This window comes from Zeus faber (genome assembly GCF_960531495.2).
Source record: "Zeus faber genome assembly, chromosome: 22".
Classification (NCBI taxonomy): domain Eukaryota; kingdom Metazoa; phylum Chordata; class Actinopteri; order Zeiformes; family Zeidae; genus Zeus; species Zeus faber.
Window position 1 is genome coordinate 9783331 of NC_137209.1, and position 15638 is coordinate 9798968.

Consider the following 15638-nt stretch of genomic DNA (forward strand, 5'->3'; position numbering starts at 1 on the left):
AGTGTCCATCGCTGGTCAGACGATGATGTGTGCATGTTTTTGGTGGGGGTCCTTACTGATGGTAGGTGGATGCTGTCGTGTCCTTGAGCAAGACACTTAACCACTAATTGCTCCTGATGGCTGCATCCATCGGTGCAATAATTGTAAGTCGCTTTGGATAAAAGTGTCTGCTTAATGAATTGTAATTAAAAAAGGTGGAGGAAATCTGAGTGTCTATAAGCAGTGAGATACCGTATGTTTAAGTTAAAGCGTTGAGTAGTGCCTGCAGGTGGTGGTGCAGGGGGCCGCCTCCACAGCAACAGAGACACCATCATTAAAAGAAAGAACAAAAAAGGCACAGTTGAATGAGCGGAGACTTAGGGATGAAATATGAAAGTACTCTGTACTCTGTGACCTTGAAGGCCAGTTTGGCCCGCCTGGATGTAGTGGCTGTCTTGTGGTGATCTTAAAAATCAAAAACAAGTTTGCATTTGTTTCTGGCATAAATGCCCATTTTTTTCATCTGATTTGATCTCAACTGTTTTTAACAATTGGGGATCCTACAGAACACAATTTTTGGAAAAGTCAAAGATTGGGTGTAACGGTTCTAGTGTTAAAATAACTTCACAATTCATCAATTCAGATTTGATACTCGATTCAGATACTCAAAAAATCAACAAAAATAAATATCTTTTGGAGTATATAATAAACCATACACATTAACCTCGATCAATAATTTCCAATCTCTCAAAAACAGGTATACAATTAAAAACTGGGCAGAACATTACATATCTCTGTTTATAAAATATATTTACAGAGCATACGTACAGCATACAGCGTACAGAAAGTGCAGCATACGGGCGTGGGGTAGAGCGTGTTTTTTTACCTTTGTGGAGGACATCGCCATCCTTTTTAAGTCATAGAACCAGACTAATGGGTGAGATTCCGGTCAAATATGTGTCCCACTGGACCGATTCCCAAATAGTCGCGCGTTTTGAAAATCTCCACAAGCTGCCAAATAAGTTAAAAAAGCATTCTGGAAGGAAAATAAGATTTTTCCAAATAAATGTTCCTTTGTCTCTGCTGGAGAGATGAGAGTTACATTGGGGGAAGGATGCTGAGGATGGAGCTGCCATCAAGAGGAAAGAGGAAGGCCAAAGAGAAGGTTTATGGATGTGGTGAGGGAGGATCTGCAGGCGGTTGGTGTAAGGGAGGAAGATGCGCTGAACAGAAGGTATTGGAGGCAGATGATCCGCTGTGGCGCCCCCTAAAAGGAGCAGCCAAAAAGAAAAGAAGAATGTTCCTTTGTATATTTTTATCTCTCTCAACCTTTTTTTCAGAACAGAGTTTGGTATATAAATAGTAGATAAATGTAAAAACCGTCAAGTTAAATATTCCTGTTAGATTACATGGTGAAATACAGTTCACTTACCGAGACGCTGAACAGCGCGAACGCCGATCAATGGTTTCCTTGAAAGCGACCATCCCAGTGAAGATCATTCCTCCAAATTCCATGTGATGTGAAGTCACAATGTGAAACCGTTTTGATAGAGTTCAACCTGTAAATCGTACTCGTTTTACACACACCCGGATACATTATTGTGTAGGTGGCGTAACCCACAAAGAAGAAAAGCTGGCGTTACGTCCATAAAAAGACGACAAGAACGACAGCGATGCTGAATCTGATATCGGTGTTATCCCTGACTTGGAGAACATTTCAAACAGTGGATTTCAACCTGAATGTGAAGATGAAACAGAATATTTTCAAGAACCTTAGCGGGAGACCGACAACACACCCGTTGCTGTTACAATGGAAGAAGTTGATGACGTGATGAAGTCCGTTGATGTTGGTGATTCAGATTATAAAAAAGTAGCAATGGACAAGTCTTCCTGCAAATACGGCCAGGGGCGAAAATATAATGACAGGTTTGGCCAGGGGTCATGTACAAAGAAACTGGATCCTGATTTTATCGATAGATCACTCTACATGATTGCAGCCTTAACAAAGCAGGTTGGCAGCAGCATCTATCTAAAGCTTAATTTGGTTTTCTCCCATCAACTGCTGTTTTTCCTCTGCTGGGAAAGAAAGTGTAGGCTTTTTTTGTATTTAACAATAGTATATTTTACCGTTCTTTTCAACATCTACAGAAGAGCCAATCTGCCAGAGGCTTTGAAATGTGCATAAAATATATACATAAAAATTACCAATTTTGCGACTTGCAATCAAATAATTTCCATTTGTGAACAATAAGTAACAAGTGCAGCTGCTTTAATTAACATTTCACTCAAATAAAATTTTGATCAAATCAAAAATGAAATAAATATGGCAAGTAGATCTCAATAAATAATAAAGTTTATGGTGTTGTCCGTCTTCATTGGAACATCCCGTTGACATAATTTAAACAATACATATTTCTGTCTGCTTTGGCCCCCCCTTACAGGGGCAGCCGAAAGAGGAAGAAGTGGTCGCAATTTCCCACAGATACAATTTGTGGAAAAGTGGTTAAAACAATCAAAACATTACATTTAGCAGATGCTTTTATCCAAAGTGACTTACAATTACTCAAACACCGACGGACACAGCCATCAGGAGCAATTAGGGGTAAAGTGTCTTGCTCAAGGACACTACAGCATGCTAGCAGGAGGAGCCTGGGATCAAACCAGCAACCTTTAGATTACTAGACGACCAGCTCTACCTCCTGAGCTACCATTCCATAATGTCCATTTGTCCATAATGCAGGACAAAAACATTGCCACTTCGGTATGAACAATGTCCCCGATGATCAGGAGGCAACAAGTACACATGCCAGAATTGAATGCAACTACACTTTATTGTATTTACAGGAGGCATTCATGCTGACGGATGAAGTTGTATGATACATATGCACAGCGAGTACAGAACCAATACAGCACAGAGCAGAGCCTCGACAACGTAGAGCCATAGCACCTCCCTTCGGTCACGACAAGCAACACCTCAATGAAGAACTAAACACATACACTCGTCTTTTTTCAACACTGTATCAGGGGAGAGCGCGAACGCAGTCCCCCACTACCAGAAATAATGCAGTCGAGATTCCCACATTTGGGGAATTCGCAGAGGTCAACCCAACCGGAGTGCAATGGCCAGGCCTCACCCTGGGTGAACCACCTTCATGATCATGGTGTCTCCCCTGCCAGGTAAGTATGAGTTGTACACGCCAGGCATGGAGGACTCACTCTGCCAAGTGCACGTCAGCCTCACGGTTTTAGCATTTCAACATGTTTGCGGTATTGTGACGCTACCTTCCTCTAACAGAGCCAGAAAACAAACGAAAGAATAATAAATAAAAGAAAAGCTGTGTACAAATCCCACATGATAAAGGATAAACTACAACAAATACCAAATTGTTACATTAATGTAAAATGTCAACTCGTATTATTAGTATTAGAATCCGACCCGCAAGAACAGTTTTACAAATGGTAAGAAAGAAACGCACAAATACTAAAGTGGACTCTGTGGTTAACGATAAACACATGTGAATTCATTCACTACGGTTCATTAACACTGAATTAATAATGCTGTTGTGATTTTAGGCATTAATATAAATTCAGCAAGACAGACCCCTTGCTAAATGATTCCCTAATTCTGACACCGACTGGTGGTGATTCTAAACAACTACACCTAAATGCTATGTGATTGTTTTTTGGGGCAAACTTTTTGTTTCAGCGCTATAATAATAATAATAATAATAATAATAATAACAACAAAAACAACAACAACAACAACAACAACAATAAAATGTATTTAATTATCGCAAACTGTCGTCACTATCTCACAATGAAATGTTTCTGAAACCTGGCCTTATAAAAAATGTCTGCAGTCACAATTTACACCGAAGTGGAGTGAAAAACTCACCATGAGGACGTCAGGTCCGGTCCCACTTCTCCTCTGATAGTCCATTTAAAACGAATTCACTCGGCGACAAAACCTGCCACATTCTTATTGAACAAATACAATATTTCCAAGTGTTGACGTTATTCCAACGAGGACAAAATGAATCCACTCTTCCTCGTCCATGTGTGACCTGTGAAAGTTGTCAGACGGAGACTTAATTGGTTGAAAACGAGCTGCGAGTTTATAGGTGAAACCGTCACTGAACTCAAACCAAACTGTATTTATCAAGCGGCTGAGAATGACTCGTAGGAATTGGGTTAAAAGTTTGAGTAGAACATTAAAGTTAGTTGTGACGTTCACTTCCCTTACTCTCAGCGAGGAGTGAGATTTTTCCTTCAAGTGAATGACGTCACCGTTTTACGACAGCCATAAAGTAGAACTATTGTTACCAGAGAAATAATGTAAATATGTTGTATTGTCCATGTTGAGTCTTTTGTTTTATGCTTGTTTATTTCCAGTTTTTCCAGATTTCAAACCACTATATATACTTATTAAAGTCGCCTTCTACTCTTATCAGACCTGGACCAGCTCCACTATAGAACGAGATGTACAACATTTTTCATTGTTATTGCAAAGCAAAGCAGCGTTCCATTTTAGAAGAAGGCGTGAATTAAGTGGTCACAACGGAGATGCAAGATCATTGTGTTTTAACATGTTATCAAGTGAGCGTGCCAATGCAGTCCCCCACTCCCAGAAATGATGCAGTCCGGATTCTCACATTTGGGCAATTAGATGGCTGTCTGTGTGAATGGCTGCATCGAACTCACCGATCCAATGGAAAGTATCCAGATGCACCACCATGCCATTGTTTACCCAAGCCTGAACCAAGGTCTCTAGAGCTGTCGGGCCTTGTTGGGGACAACACCCACGGTTGATGTATAGCAGGGGTGCCTACTCTTTTTCGGCTTGCGAGCTACTTTTAAAATGACCAGGTCAAAATGATCTACCTTCATTGAAAAATGCTAAATATATTTATTTATATGTATATACTGAGTATACTTCATATATACAATATATGTTGGCGTACCGTGCACCCCTGCACCCTTACGGCAAAATAGCATTAAATACATTTATGGTCACTACCTTACTCTGATGACTTGCACTGAATGGAGCTGGCCAGGGTTGCTTAGTCCGGACAGAAGCTGCTGATAGCCAGCCTCAAGCAGGCTTCCAAATGATCATCAGTCATGGCGGAACGCTGTTTCGACTCAATAATCTTCATGTGGGAAAAGGCTGACTCACATAAATAAGTATAGCCGAATAATGCAGTCAAGGAGGGAGCACATTTCCTCATGTTTGGGTAATTTTCCTCTGTGAGTAAGTTCCAAAACGGTCCATGAGCCCTGGACTTGAGCTGAATGTCTCAGCCTGTAGTGTCAACGTCTCATCCTCCACTGCAGACTACTTCAGGTGAAACAGTGTTGCAATTTTTGATGCGAGTGAATCCACCTCAATATCTTCCCTAAATGGGAAGCACATAAACTCAAGCGACAACAAGCTCAAGCGATTGGCTTGAGTAAAGCACCTTGAAACCGTTTGTCAAAGTCTGACAGACAGTTTTCAATCTGCTCTGTGTAGCGCGCACTGTCGGGGCGCTCCTCGCACCCCTCCCCTCCCTGTCTTCCCATGGGTCTCCAGCTTTGATGCAAGGTTTTGAAAGTTCCCCAAATCATGGCGCTGCAGCTTTGAGGACAGAAGTTGCACTACTGAACTGAACTGATGATGATGACCACGGTTTTGTCTTTTCCTTGCAGATGTATTTATTTATTTATTTATCTGAATGGCGTGCGATCTACCCGCACTACCTTCGCGATCTACCGGTCGATCGCGATCGACGTATTGGGCACCCCTGGTGTACAGGATCTTGGGCAGACTGGTTGGTCTGCTGGAACCTGGCCATCACGAAACAATACATAGGCCCCAGACTCTTAGTGGACTCCTCACACGTTTGGCCAAAGGAGACAAACTGGGAGTACAGCTGTGTCGTTGCTTCTCCAGACAGCTTCTCCCCCACCTGCCAAATATAGATTCAAGATTTTTATTTGTCATATACATACTTTCATAGATATATGTAGTGAAATGTAATGCAACGCACCCGGTGATAACACACAATATGTCCTAGGAAAATTGTCTAATAGCCCAACTAACTGACTCCTAAAACGTAATACAGTAAGTTGAATACTTATAGAATAAAATAAAAATATATAGAATAAAATAAAATACAATAAAAATAAAATGAAGTAAAATGGAATAGATAGAGGGAATATGCTTATGTATTGCAGATATGTGAATTAAAGTGCCATGTGAATGTGAATAGAGTGAGGTAGTGTTTGGGATAATACAGCACAGTATACAACAGTATGGCGCAGCAATACGGCATCACGAACAACCCTGAACAGTGACACAATATGCGGTACAGTATGCTACATATAGTACAGTAAGGAAGTGGAGCCTATGTGTATGGCTCAGTGAGGACCCCTGGTGAGGCATAACGTATTAACCTTTGAAAGATGTGAGAAACTCTAGTTGTTCCAGATTGAGATTGTACTGATATGTAAATTAATTTGTATGTAAAACACCATGAGACATTTAATTTAAAAATGAAATACTGAAGAAAAAAAACAAAAACGGTAGACCATGTTTTGTTGTATACACTTTCTTGCTGTAGCCCATTTTTAGCACAGTGCCAAAATTGTAGAGAATCTGGTTCCTGTTGTCCAGCACATTGTCACACTCTGCCAGAAGGGGGGCATGATGAAGGAGACGAGCAGAGGGTATTTCTCTTGGAGGAGGTGGAGGCTTGAAAATGTGTCCAGGCGCTGATACAATCCCCCTGGGTTCCGCTGGACTCATCAGTAGGGTGGTGTACAGGTCCTTCCTCTGGAGATAATCCTCAAAGTGATTCTCCTGAATCCGTTGCCACACCTTCACCACGTTGTTCCTTAAGTCTGGTCTCGCAGAAGCCGCCACCACATTCTTGTCCACACCACGTCTGTAAAGTAATCAATATGGCAAGATTGTCTGATGTTACTTCTTTATGGCATGTTAGGTGTACACAAATGTTCAGTGCACTCACTTCTTGGTGAGGATGGCAGGGAACATGGCTTGGTGAGCCTCACTGAGTTGAAACAGACTTAAATCCAAAGCACGACCACAAACACAATCAAGTTGCATGAACAGTTCTTCATGAGGGGTACACGCAAAAAACAGAAAAGGGGGTCAAAACAAGTCATCAGTTTGTAAGGCAAGTCCAAAAGGGACGGGCGAAGGGAATCCAAAAACCAGAAAGAACCAAATCAGAATGGTACACTAGAAAGCGAGGTGGAGAACACAATGTTGCTGGGGCTGAGTGATACCGGACCAGTATATCGAGACTGGGGTGCAGGTAAACACAGTTGAAAGGAATGAGGTCATCAGGGGCTGGAGAGAGTGACAATCTGAAACGACAGGAGAATAAGACGGGATAAATGATAAACATAGAAGTGAGCATCCAATAATCGAGGTGTAAAATTTAGTGTTAAATTTTATACCTTGTTTTGAAATTATTAATTTACAGGGGAATGTGGAGATATCACAATTGCAATCCAGTTAAATGCTCCTAGTTAAAAAAAAATGTGTTTGGGGAATGTGCGTCAGAAAGACAACAGTTCATTCTTAGTCATTTGCTTTCATCTAGTGGCTGAGAGATGTAAACACACACGACGGAGCAACACACCACACTTTACCACGACAAATTCCTCAATTTGGAAAATGTACTTGGGAAAAATGTACACGATGTACAAGATCATCCCAAACACGAGATTCATTAATTTTCATGTTCGAAACATCAACAGTTACATTTAAGGATTTATCATTATTGTAGTTTTTCCAAAATAAAGATTTTTTTCATGATTTTTCATGTTCCCCCATCCCGGACACAATTGTCATTAGTACTCATGCTGTACACTCCTTCTTGATGATTTCACCTTTTGTTTCATCTCAACAATAATCAGAACGGTGAAGGTGTCAATCGTTTTCAACCATTTCGGGAGGAGGCACTTTTGGATCATTTGTGAAGCGCATTTTCTGCTTTTGGCCTCATGAGGAACCACGTGACCCCGACCCAGCTCTGGACCAATCAGTACATCCAGCTCTGGACCAACCCTAATCAATAATATTGATTGATCATTTTGTTTTATCATTATAACACTGTTACATCCGCGTTATGGTATGGTCACATGTATAAATATAAAAAACAAAATCTAAAAAAATAGGCCCTACCTCGTACGAGAGAGGGCTGCACAGCGCAAGACTTTGCGACTATACAATATTTTTTCAAAATGTGAATATCAACTGATGATTAATAATTTGTAATGTTTTCATCGGATTGTATACATATAACACTATACTATACTTTCGGAAAAAAAATAACTATCTTGTATCCCACTAAAGTATCCTTAAGTGCAATAAAATGAACGTTGTCATATACCACATCAACATCCCGTAATCCAGGTCGCTTCGAAGATCAATAACTGCAATTCACCGACACCAATAACAACCCTTTTGTTTATTTTTGCAATATTGAGGTTTGCATTAATGCAGCCGGTATACGTTTTTTTTGTGTTTAAAATGATTAAATGCCATTGTCTTATTGTCCTTTACATTTGGCGGACGTTTCAAATAACACCAGCTGCCACATATTAGACCACGGTGCCATCACTCACAATTTGGAGATTTTATCTTTGGAATGTTGTTCCAAAGCTCTAATGAGATTGATTCTGCTAAAATCTTAAAAAATATGACATTTACTGTATTTGTTCACTGTTAAGATGGCTATGCATGTGTTTGTTTTATTTTCTGGTTTCTTAAATATACACCGGATGTTGTGTTCATAGACCCACAATAACAGTAAAATAATGTAAAACATTTGCGTTGTGAAGTCGTGTTAAATATTTAAAAAATATGAACTTTCATAATCATCCCATCTTGTTTCTCATTTTCAACCAAAAAATACCATGTTATTACAATTGCTCTCATATGATAACCATGCACTGCATTTGACACGATGTAAGTGTTTTTAATAATCAGCTAAAAAGTAATTTACAAAACTCAGTTTCTGTGTTCTAGTCATAAAATACAACTGGCGCATGCCCAGTGTCGCTTGCAAACTCTACCCAATCACGTTGAGGGATTCACAGAGCAAAATTTGCATCAAGATTCTATTATATAAAGCAGCACCGGTGTTAGCTGTTTGTTGCTACCGTGTATCTTTGCACCGTCATCATGCCTGAACCCGCCAAGTCAGCGCCCAAGAAGGGCTCCAAGAAAGCCGTTTCCAAGACCGCCAGCAAGACCGGCAAGAAGCGCAGAAAGACCAGGAAGGAGAGCTACGCCATCTACGTGTACAAGGTGCTGAAGCAGGTCCACCCCGACACCGGGATCTCCTCCAAGGCCATGGGCATCATGAACTCGTTCGTCAACGACATCTTCGAGCGCATCGCCGGTGAGTCTTGTCGCCTGGCCCACTACAACAAGCGCTCCACCATCACTTCCAGGGAGATCCAGACCGCCGTCCGCCTGCTGCTCCCCGGAGAGCTGGCCAAGCACGCCGTGTCCGAGGGCACCAAGGCCGTCACCAAGTACACCAGCTCCAAGTAATCCGAACACTCCGCTTCTTAAAACAAAGGTCCTTTTCAGGACCACCCACACTGTCAGACAAAGGCTTTTCCATTAGTCAATGGTGACAAATTGAATGATCTTTGATCCGTATGTATCTCGTATAGAATCACCCTGTAACCAGAACAAACTTCTGCCGTCACAAGATACAACTTTAATGAGGAGCCGACCACCCTGGACTCTGCCTATTGCTGCCTGCAGCTATATTTATTATAATACGGAACGTCAAAGCTGGAAAGCCCCATACAGTCATCATACTACTGAGTCTGTCCATAAATCAAATAAACCAGTTTCTCAGTTATTGAGACTGTGTGCGCGTGCTTCATTCTAGTTTGCTTGAAATGTTGTACATTCTATTGTAAATAATTAAATTAGTCATGTATGTATTTGTCATGTATGTACTGTTATTTAATTACATTCATAGTTAAAAGGGAAGTTAAACATATCCTCCAATTCGCTGCGTGTTCATCGGGTAGTCAATCCATCAAAATAAAGCACACAACATGGAACTCAAAACTGCAGCTTCAAGTATTACTGGGTACTTTAAACATACGTCGTTTTTAGGCCAAGATAAATAAATAATTCGGTATAGGGGCGGGCGTTTGTGACGTACTGCTGAAGGTCATATAAACAATAAATATTTGTAAAAGAAATAAAGTAGTGATGACAGTTGGAACACAACAGTCTCGTCCCGTTAACCCGCGCAATTGACAACTCTCCAACGGAAAGACGAAACCATGTTTGTATGACTTACAGCGTAGGGCCAGTGTGGCCTCCTTTACGTCCGTTCTGACGCATTAAAAGCACGGGCGGAGAGGCGGGACGTCATTACAACTTATGCATCTCATTCTGTGAACATGAGCGGTCGTGGCAAAGGAGGCAAGGGACTCGGGAAAGGAGGCGCAAAGCGTCACCGTAAAGTCCTCCGCGATAACATCCAGGGGATCACCAAGCCCGCTATCCGCCGTCTGGCTCGCCGTGGCGGAGTGAAGCGTATCTCGGGTCTGATCTACGAGGAGACCCGCGGTGTTCTCAAGGTGTTCCTGGAGAACGTGATCCGTGACGCCGTCACCTACACCGAGCACGCCAAGAGAAAGACCGTCACCGCCATGGATGTGGTGTACGCTCTGAAGAGGCAGGGACGCACCCTGTACGGCTTCGGCGGTTAAACTCTGCCACAACTCCGCTAAACAAAGGCCCTTTTCAGGGCCCCCAAGTTTACTGTAAAGAGCTTCCTTATACGTCCTTTTGTTTTTGTGGAACAAGCTGTCTACTACACAAAGAAAACAATATACTTATCTGGGGGCCTCCACTTTGACATGTATGCAAATCAGGCATTCATTCATTCATACAAGACAATTGTATAACCTTCTCACGAGACAATGATTTCATGTGTTGTAGTAACTATGGTCATTTTATTATATTACTATTTAGCATCAAAGGTTGTACATAACAAATGTATCCACCTAGTATTTCTTGAAGCTTTGGTGGCTGCATTTATGTGAATAACTTTTATTTTCCATTAATTTTAAGCCCAATGAACATGTGATTTATAAGAATGTTTAACATGAGTCATTGACAATTTCTTTGAAAGCCATTTCACTATGAAATCTGCTTGAGCGGCCTACAATGCTGAGCAACTGCTGTGGGGTGATTCAAAAGGAGTCCTCAGCTGCTAATTCACTAAATATTGTCGTTTTTATTATTACATTTACTGCAGCATCTTTACCTTTGTACTGGCATGCCGGTTTAGTTGTAAATACTCTGACGTTACATGTTTTTTTTCTTCCTTTCCATGTTTATACAGTTTACCCCTCGGTTGCTGGTTTGATGACATCAAAAGTATAATTATAGATTGGATTAATAAATATATTTTTGAACATGCTAAACGAATTGTGTTCTTGTCTCATGACTAGACAGAACCAAAAAAAAACAAATTTTGTACATTGTCACCATTAAGTCATGGATAAAAGCCTTTGTCTGACAGGGTGGGTGGTCCTGAAAAGGACCTTTGTTTTAAGAAGCTGAGCGCTCGGATTACTTGGAGCTGGTGTACTTGGTGACGGCCTTGGTGCCCTCGGACACGGCGTGCTTGGCCAGCTCTCCGGGGAGCAGCAGGCGGACGGCGGTCTGGATCTCCCTGGAAGTGATGGTGGAACGCTTGTTGTAGTGGGCCAGGCGACAAGACTCACCGGCGATGCGCTCGAAGATGTCGTTGACGAACGAGTTCATGATGCCCATGGCCTTGGAGGAGATCCCGGTGTCGGGGTGGACCTGCTTCAGGACCTTGTACACGTAGATGGCGTAGCTCTCCTTCCTGGTCTTTCTGCGCTTCTTGCCGGTCTTGCTGGCGGTCTTGGAGACGGCTTTCTTGGAGCCCTTCTTGGGCGCTGACTTGGCGGGTTCAGGCATGACGACGGTGGAAAAATACACGGTGCCACTCGTCAGCGAGTCATGGTGCTGCTTGCTTTATAGAATCGTAATGCAAAGAAGGTCTGTAAATCCCCGAAAGTGATTGGTTAGAGTCTGCACGTGACACTGGGCACGTACCAGTTGGTTTCAAGGAGAAGAACATAGACTTTTGTAAACATTATGTGTAAAATTTCATATACCACATCAACATCCCATAACCCCAGTCTCTTCGAATTAATGCACTGTTTACTGTTGATCACATTCAATAGTTGATTATGGTCCTTTTCAGTACCACCCACAGTCGAAGCGTGTGTCCTCGTTCTTCGTTCAATTATTCATCCTCTCCTCTCCCACCCTTGACTTATCTCCGTCATCCATCGTGTTTCCATCCATTCTCTTCTTCCTCCCCCGTCCTTTACCTCCTCCTTCATCCCTCCGTCCTCTGCTCCACGTTTCCAACCAGCTCCTCCCGCTCACTCGTTTTTCACCCTGTCTCATTCCGCGCGGGTACGAGAAGAATGATCCCAAAGCCAAACAATATGGGGACGGATGAGCAGAACCAGAAGCTTCTCCTGCTTTCCCCGGGACTTGGCGAAGGAGGAAGGAGAGAAAGCGAGAAAAACAAGTCCCAATGAACGACCGGATCACGAGATAATGCCGCCGACTTTAGGTGCAGCGGTGTAAGCGCCCACATGACCCCCGCGTTCGCGGCGGATCCCAAAAAGACGGGAGCGCGGGAGGAAGGAAAGACGGATGCGGTGGTCTCTCTCGCTCTCTCTCTCTCTTTCTTTCTCTCTCTCTCTCCAAATGCTCTGATCGCTTACTTTTAATGTCCGAGTCGTAGATTGACTCGCTCTCTAAATCTCTCTCGCTCACCCGCTCAGTCAAACTCTAGAAGATTATTGGGCTTGAGGCTCCTTTCGTTCGCGAAACAAAGGTGGCTCCAGATTCCGGAATCATTTTCCAGGGTTGTTCGCTTCGACCGAAACGTTTGAGAATCTTGCATCGCCAGCCAAGGCAGATTTATTTTTTGCCCCCCCCTCTGCTATTTTCCCATTTTCTTCCTCCAGGTCTCTCGTTCCAGCTCACTCAGAGCAGCGTGGATTAGTCAGGTGAACGGCAGGAAAGCAGATCTGGTCGGGACGCTTGTTGATGTGTTTGTGCGCCAACTATGCTCGGAATTGTTGTCCTGATCTTCGTTTGGTTCGATTGTGGCCAATCTTTCAACCATCTTTGTGTGTGTTTTATACAATTTCTGAAGATTCAATTGCAATACATTTTAAATGCGTGTTTTAATTATTGTACATTCTATTTTATTTTCTATTTTAATTAATCTATTTTAAATATATTCATGAACCATATTGCCATATCTACCATTCATAATAATACAATTCAATAATCTTATTTAAGCACAGAACCGGATGGAAATCACATAGATGTCATAGTGAAATTACATTAAATTAACCCATCATGTTTTCACTGAAATGACATACCCTATATCGCCATATATTAATTGGGTAATCAATTAATCTAGATAAAGCACCTATCAAACTGCATTTTCAAGGAATGCTGGGTAATTTAAACATATCCGTGTGTTTAAGTCAAACAGTGAGTTAAATTGACAGTTCAGTAAATATATAAATCACAGACTGGCTCGGCGGGCGTTATGCTATTACCACAATTATATATGCATTTCATTGACCACAAGGGATGCTGATCGATTATACTAATGATCGTTTTCAATATATTTAGATGAACCGTTCCACGAAAATCCCTGTAGTAGGACGCTCTTTGCAATTTGCTTGGGACACTGAAAAGGGTCTCCGTGTAATGGAGTTACTGCAGTGATCAACCGCCAAAGCCGAACAGGGTGAGTCTCTATGACTTCGGCCCCTCAGGTCGTGATCTTAAAGCTTCAAAGACGTCGAGGAGGCCACGCTGGCCCTATACACACATGGTTTCGTCTTTCCGTTAGAAAATCATTACGCGGGTTAACGGGACGACACCTCTGTTCCACCTGTCACCAGTACTTAATTTGAAAATTAGATACAATGGAAGATAAATAATATATAATAATGGAAATATTGCAGACTAAATGCAGTTATACATCTTTTCGATAAGTTACTATTCTATTTTACAACGTATTTAGCCACTTTAATTGAACTAACTCAGGATACAATAAGCATTTTCACAGTCTTGTTTTAATTGAAGTTGATTCATTTAAAATGTCATTAGTAATATTTATTCGTAGCAGAACTGAATTATTCGTTTCTAGTATGATGTTTTTTGACAAATCAGATAAGGGCAGATTGAAAATCAAAGTATTTGATCCTGATCCATACACAAATTTCCTAAAACACAACTATTATATGAGCGATATAAATGTATGATAAAACTTATTTTTTTCCCCAATTGCTTGGGGAACCTTGGCCTCTGAGGCCAGGCCGACAAACAGACAGACTGGTGATGATATATAAAAATACATAAATGTGATGATGCTTGACGCTGACACGCCGCGCTCGCCACAGTATTGTACGCTACGTACAATGCAGACTGGTCTTAAGCCTTTAAATGGGTAGGTTGTTTAATGGGGAGTAACTGTCTTGGAAATGTAATCGTTCTGGAAAACGGGAGGAACATGTGTATGTTCGTGGGGGTCGGGAACCAGCAATCCTAGGCAGAACACGGAATAGTGCTTCCTGTTTGACTCCCATTTGAGAAGCACATGGTTCAATGCCCACGTAAGAAAAATATATATATATAAATGAAATGAGATGCAAGTGGAATAAAGCAATTGATGCGATTTGATGTGGCTCTTAAAAGAGCCGTTTGGGTTTAGATGTAGTGGGTGTGTCTAGGCGCGCTCTCCGCGGATGCGGCGGGCCAGCTGGATGTCCTTGGGCATGATGGTGACTCTCTTGGCGTGGATGGCGCACAGGTTGGTGTCCTCGAACAGACCGACCAGGTAAGCCTCGCTGGCCTCCTGAAGAGCCATGACGGCGGAGCTCTGGAAGCGCAGGTCGGTCTTGAAGTCCTGAGCGATCTCTCTGACCAGGCGCTGGAAGGGCAGCTTGCGGATGAGCAGCTCGGTGGATTTCTGGTAACGACGGATCTCTCTGAGAGCCACGGTACCGGGCCTGTAGCGGTGAGGCTTCTTGACGCCGCCGGTGGCTGGGGCGCTCTTACGGGCAGCTTTGGTGGCCAGCTGCTTCCTGGGAGCCTTTCCTCCGGTGGATTTACGGGCGGTCTGCTTGGTTCTGGCCATTGTTGAGGCTTCAACTCAAGTGGTTTGGAAAAACCAGAATGAGCCACAGTCCTGGAGCCACTTATATAGTCCCTGCTGCGCTGCTGCTGTGTGCTGATTGGTCCAGAGCTGGTTCGTGGTCACGTGGTTCTTCGTGAGGCCCAAAGTAGACAATGCGCTGCACAAACGACCCAAAAATGGCGCCTCCCAACAATGGTTTAACACGAAGGAACCTGCACCGTTGTGATTATTGTTGAGATCAAACTCAAGGCGAAATGAAGAAGAGCTGCACAGCATGAATACGCATGAGTCACATGAATAAAATAATAATGATGAATCTTTAAATTGACTTTTAAAAGCCAATGACTTTGGTGTTTGGTTTGACCTTGGAAAAAGTTTGACATTCAGGTTTGC

General features: G+C 42.4%; 4 protein-coding genes across 4 annotated transcripts; 2 read left to right on the top strand and 2 right to left on the bottom strand.

Moving 5' to 3' along the window:
- Positions 1-9175: 9175 nt before the first annotated feature.
- LOC307247200 (histone H2B-like) lies at positions 9176-9550 on the top strand (the record flags this gene model as incomplete). Its single annotated transcript, XM_080023290.1, has 1 exon — positions 9176-9550. One exon carries the CDS (start codon positions 9176-9178, stop codon positions 9548-9550), a length of 375 nt encoding a protein of 124 aa, XP_079879416.1.
- An 875-nt stretch (positions 9551-10425) lies between these two features.
- Positions 10426-10737, top strand: LOC307247005 (histone H4; the record flags this gene model as incomplete). Its single annotated transcript, XM_080023059.1, has 1 exon — positions 10426-10737. The coding sequence occupies one exon, from the start codon at positions 10426-10428 to the stop codon at positions 10735-10737; it is 312 nt and encodes a 103-aa protein (XP_079879185.1).
- Positions 10738-11605: 868 nt separating this feature from the next.
- LOC307247352 (histone H2B-like) lies at positions 11606-11980 on the bottom strand (the record flags this gene model as incomplete). Its single annotated transcript, XM_080023500.1, has 1 exon — positions 11606-11980. One exon carries the CDS (start codon positions 11978-11980, stop codon positions 11606-11608), a length of 375 nt encoding a protein of 124 aa, XP_079879626.1.
- Positions 11981-14834: 2854 nt separating this feature from the next.
- LOC307247519 (histone H3.2) lies at positions 14835-15248 on the bottom strand (the record flags this gene model as incomplete). The annotated part of the gene is made up of 1 exon (XM_080023680.1): positions 14835-15248. The coding sequence occupies exon 1, from the start codon at positions 15243-15245 to the stop codon at positions 14835-14837; it is 411 nt and encodes a 136-aa protein (XP_079879806.1). The 5' UTR covers positions 15246-15248.
- Positions 15249-15638: the final 390 nt, after the last annotated feature.